The sequence below is a fragment of the Anneissia japonica genome, unplaced genomic scaffold (genome assembly GCF_011630105.1).
Source record: "Anneissia japonica isolate Jap-2015-1 unplaced genomic scaffold, ASM1163010v1 scaffold287772_len198928_cov201, whole genome shotgun sequence".
NCBI classification, from domain to species: Eukaryota; Metazoa; Echinodermata; class Crinoidea; order Comatulida; family Comatulidae; genus Anneissia; species Anneissia japonica.
Genome location: NW_022716447.1, coordinates 174,914 through 179,640, shown reverse-complemented (window position 1 = coordinate 179,640; position 4,727 = coordinate 174,914). Strand labels below are relative to the sequence as shown.

Sequence of the window (4,727 nt, the reverse complement as noted above, 5' to 3'; positions counted from 1 at the left end):
ATATATATATATATATATATATATATATTTGAATTATGAATTATAAATTATATGTATTTCGATTTTCTTGACCCGCCACTTGAGAAATTAGCAATTCTATCTACATTTAGATATGAAAGTTAGAGCTGTCGACATTAATGATAAGTCCAATGACACTGAAGAGGATAATGAGGAACATTACGTAGTATCCTTAGGAGATAAGAGTAGCTGCTCCTATCTGAAATTACCACGACTCACAGAAAAACAGACGACCACCCTGCTTACAATGACTGATGGTAAGAACATGAATATTCAATACTTTGTTATCTTCTTCTTCTTCTTCTAGCTGCTCCCACTTAAAGGTGGGGTAGCTGAATACTCAATAATTTGAATATTCAATATTCAAAATATTGAATATTCAATACTTGGTTATGATACACATAGAAACAACTAGAGAGAAAATAGTCCAATAATATATGTATTTTCTACTTAATAGTAGATTCTATCTACAAAATAGATTAAACATAAGCCTTTGAAACCCCTAAATTGTATTTTTTTTCGCCCCTGGACCACTTACTTCCGAATAATTCTGAGCGAGCCCGGTCCCTCGTCGGGGAGAGCCCCCCCTGTCGGGGAGATAAACCACAATTTGTCGTGGAATATAAATATTGTATGTATTTTCTACTTAATAGTAGATTCTATCTACAAAATAGATTAAACATAAGCCTTTGAAACCCCTAAATTGTATTTTTTTTCGCCCCTGGACCACTTACTTCCGAATAATTCTGAGCGAGCCCGACCACGCTCACCTTGCTCTCTTCAGGAACATCGGCCCACCCGTCGGGGACATCGCACCCCCCCCCCCCCCCCCCCCCCCGTCGTGCAATTCCTGGCACCACCCCTGCCTATTTTAAGGTTAAATAATGTTAATTTAGCCAATATCCAAATAATTCCTTATATGCTTGATTATGCTATTATTCACAACACTCAATTCTATGAAATAGATGTTAAATGAGGTTAGCCTAATTCAAACATAATCGCTATTCTCATTATCCTTGGGTACCATAACGTAAGAATCGACTAGTAAAAATAGTCATGAACAATTCACTATCACTTTCATTAGTTCGGGCATAAATTCACAACAGTTCTATGAAAATGTTGTTGAGCAAGGTTATTTCAAACATTATCGATATTTTGATGATCATTGGGTACCATAATATAAGGATCAGTAGAAAAACGACTGGTGAAAAATAGTCTAAATGGTATAGTTCACGCTATTAGTTTTTCTCGAAATTAGACGATTAGAGAGCAGCTTAGCTCAGTCGGCTAATCTGGTGGTAGCCACTGTATGTGCGCTGAACTGTGGAGGTCTCTAGGTCCCCGGCTTAATTCCCATCGCTGCCTTTCCTTGTGTTTCAGCTAGAGGGCTGAATACAAGTTACAATAGCGCACCGTCTTTCGGATGAGACGTTTAAGCCGTTGGTCCCGTGTGCATTTATTGCCCATGTGCACTTTAAAAAACACAGTACACTCTTCGGAAAAGAGTAGGAGATTGTCTCCCGGTGTACTGTCCAATCACCACCAGAAGAACCCCACTGGAAATAAGTCTTCTTCTAGACTTTCCTGGGCTATCCTTGGAGTTTACACAGAATAAAACCAGTTTTTTAATCCTGCCATTATCCGGTTGTATTGTGTTTGTGGCACCTACGGATCTCAAACAAAATCTTTGTGTTTGTTAATGCCACTTTATTTAGAAAAAATAGATTTTGAGAAAACTGCAATTTTTTTTATGCCGGGCCCCCAGTAAGGCCAAGGCCCCGGGGCACTTTCCCTGTCAACACCACCCTCTCGACGTTAGTGATAATGTAACACTATACTGTACTTGAGTGATCAAATTGCTCATAGGCTGCTGCGCTAAATCTACTAATGTAGGCGTAATTACGGTATCGTGAACGAAAGACTGGTGATTGATTTATTTAATATTAATAAATCTTTAGTCATTTTAAACAATCTTATTCTAATATTTTGGTTTGTTTTCAGGACCGGAAGATGCAACTGAACAATCTACAGTTTCGGTTGGTAAGGATGATTAAATTTGCTTTGATCCTAGGGTTATTCAAAATAGGGTGCATGCTATCTCGATCATGCCGTACTGATACAAAGTACACAAGTGCTATAGCAACTATATCAATTGGGATCAATATAATGCTATGTTAACACTATTCTATGACGAATGTATGTGATCTGCCCACATAATAAACCAGATATAGGCCTATGGCACATGGAACTTCATATCGCGGAGGGAGAGCTTCAATTTCTTATACCATCATGAAGATGCAATACACCATGAACCTTATCGATTGTACCGTATACCATAAAATGATACAGCGTGTTCTCATTTTGTTTTCAGGTTCTGAATTTATGGCAACTGTAGAAACGAGTTCACTCGGCCTTACCAAAGGTGAAATTCATTCTACCTCGTCCGTTAAGTTGCAAATCTACCAATTATTGTATATGCTTAATTTAGTAGTAGTCATAATTAAAATAATATGTATACAATATTGCTTCTTTTCCCGGTAAGTCTAGCTTAAAAAAAGATTATTCAGTCTTTTTTGAAAGAAAGTTGAACTAGGCCTATTTATTTAGTTGGTTAGCTTGGTGTTCTTACCTTCAAATTGCAAACTCTTGTTACTTGCTCATGACTAAAAATAATTTGACTCCACAAGCCTTGGCAGCGTAGGTTCTAACGGAGCAAATCGTTCCTTCATGTGTAGAGAGAACATCACTTGCTGCCAGAAGTTATAAGTCATTCACTGCCCGATACTTTGATAATTTATTTCTAAATGACGCAATGTTCAAAATAATTACAGAAAAATTGAAAATAATGTTCGTAGCGTACAAGACACTCGGAAAATTTCTACATTCTGACCACAATGACGATATAAATAGGTGAGTTTTTTGTTATTAAATAGGCATTGAGGAAAATGATATATATAACATTGATATTTAATGATAAATTCTTTTATCTGCATACAGTATATGCCTTATTTATTTTATTTATTCAATTCTTTTATTACGGATAATTAATTAATTAATTATTACGGTATATTTATTTATTTATTCATTCAATTCCATCCATTCGTTCGTCTGTCGTTCGTTTGTTCATTCATTCATCCATCCACTCATTAATTAATTTCAGATATAAAATCCATACAATATAATATCGTAACAGCTATAACTAATGAATGAAGTAATAACAAATAAACGATTTGTAACTCTAGGCCTGCTAGTCCTATATTGATTATAAGATTAGGTTTTTGGCAATGTAAGTAGATTTATAGTATTGAATTCACTTTTGATAGTATGGCCAACGATAATGCAACGGAAAGTTATAATGGTACAGTGGACTCAAGGGTGAATACGACGAAATTGGTATTAGATTCGCATGTAATCGGCGCATCTTTACGATTTGGTGATCATCCGTTTACAGAATTTGAGGATAACCAGACAGTCGAGTTTTGTCTTACTCGTCTAAATGTAAGAAACTTATGATTATTAATGTTATTATTATTATTATTGTTATCCAATCTATGATTCTCAATTTTGTCAGTAAGTATTTTATGAAAATGACAGCACACACTAAAAAAAAAAAAAAAAAAAAAAAAATGTTTGTACCTTCAAACACTCTTACTGTCTATTTTAGATAAAATAAATATCATAACTTTTGGCAGATATCTCTTTTACTGTATACCTACTTGTGCAACTACACTTAGCCCCATCTGTAAATAGTTTTAATAACATCTACAAACTTCTGGGCTCTATGGTTCTCTCTTACGGTTTCACAGCCAAAAACTCAACAATCGCTCTACCATAGATCATCTGTTTGCACACGTATTTTCAGAAGTTTTGGTTTAAATTTTACGGCTACAATATTGGCATACCAATGCAAATCGTGTTTCCTCGATCAATAAGCTATGTTGATCTACATACATAATTACAATATCAATAGTTAAGAAATGTCTGTATTGATGTTTGTTTATGTAACTGATATTGTAATATTGCAATTTATGATAAATGAAAGTGGTGGTTCACCAAAAAAGAGAAAAAAATAAAATTATTGATATTTAAGCTAAGGCTACCAACCCATTTGCTTAAGTTCATTACATTGTCTAGGCATGTCTCTATGGGCAGTGAAATAATATTGTTAGTTGTATTATATACACTAAATGAAAAACAAATAGTTGGGCTAAAGTAGACAGAATATTTATATAACACAATCCAAATTACCACCATTGGATAATTATTTAAATCTATTAAAACTCATTCACTGAATATATTTTGAAAAAAAAAAAACTATACTCGCCGGTAAAAGCCATAGTTTATCTTTATAATGTACTTTCTTATTATCTGATGCACCTAGTCATCTGATAAAACATAATATTATTATCATGATGATATATGATATGATCTGTTTTTAAAATTACAGCTCTCTTTATTTGGAAAACCAAAATGTGTTTACTGGAACTATAGTGAAATGTAAGAAAACGTTGAATGTTTGAGATTGTTGTTTTATTAAATTAATTGTTATGCTCAAGTTAATAATTTGATGCTATTGCAAAATGAGCAAGTTAATTTCAAATTTTTTTTTATGACTTCTTGTAATTGTTAGAGGACAACTTTAAGATAAAGCTATAATTATAGATTTTATTTTTTAAGTACACTGTACTCTTGTTTCTTTTTCCTTTAAA

At 33.7% G+C, this 4,727-nt stretch overlaps 1 protein-coding gene across 2 annotated transcripts in view; it reads left to right on the top strand.

The window, feature by feature from the left end:
* Positions 1-110: 110 nt before the first annotated feature.
* The window catches only part of LOC117109685 (adhesion G protein-coupled receptor L2-like), a gene marked incomplete at its 5' end in the record, with an annotated part of 15,204 nt that continues 10,587 nt past the window's right edge, over positions 111-4,727 (top strand). For both annotated transcript variants that reach the window (XM_033252064.1, XM_033252063.1), the window contains 6 exon segments: positions 111-275; positions 2,020-2,058; positions 2,390-2,440; positions 2,850-2,928; positions 3,342-3,516; positions 4,466-4,515. In XM_033252064.1, coding sequence (XP_033107955.1) covers positions 111-275; positions 2,020-2,058; positions 2,390-2,440; positions 2,850-2,928; positions 3,342-3,516; positions 4,466-4,515 — 559 coding nt within the window.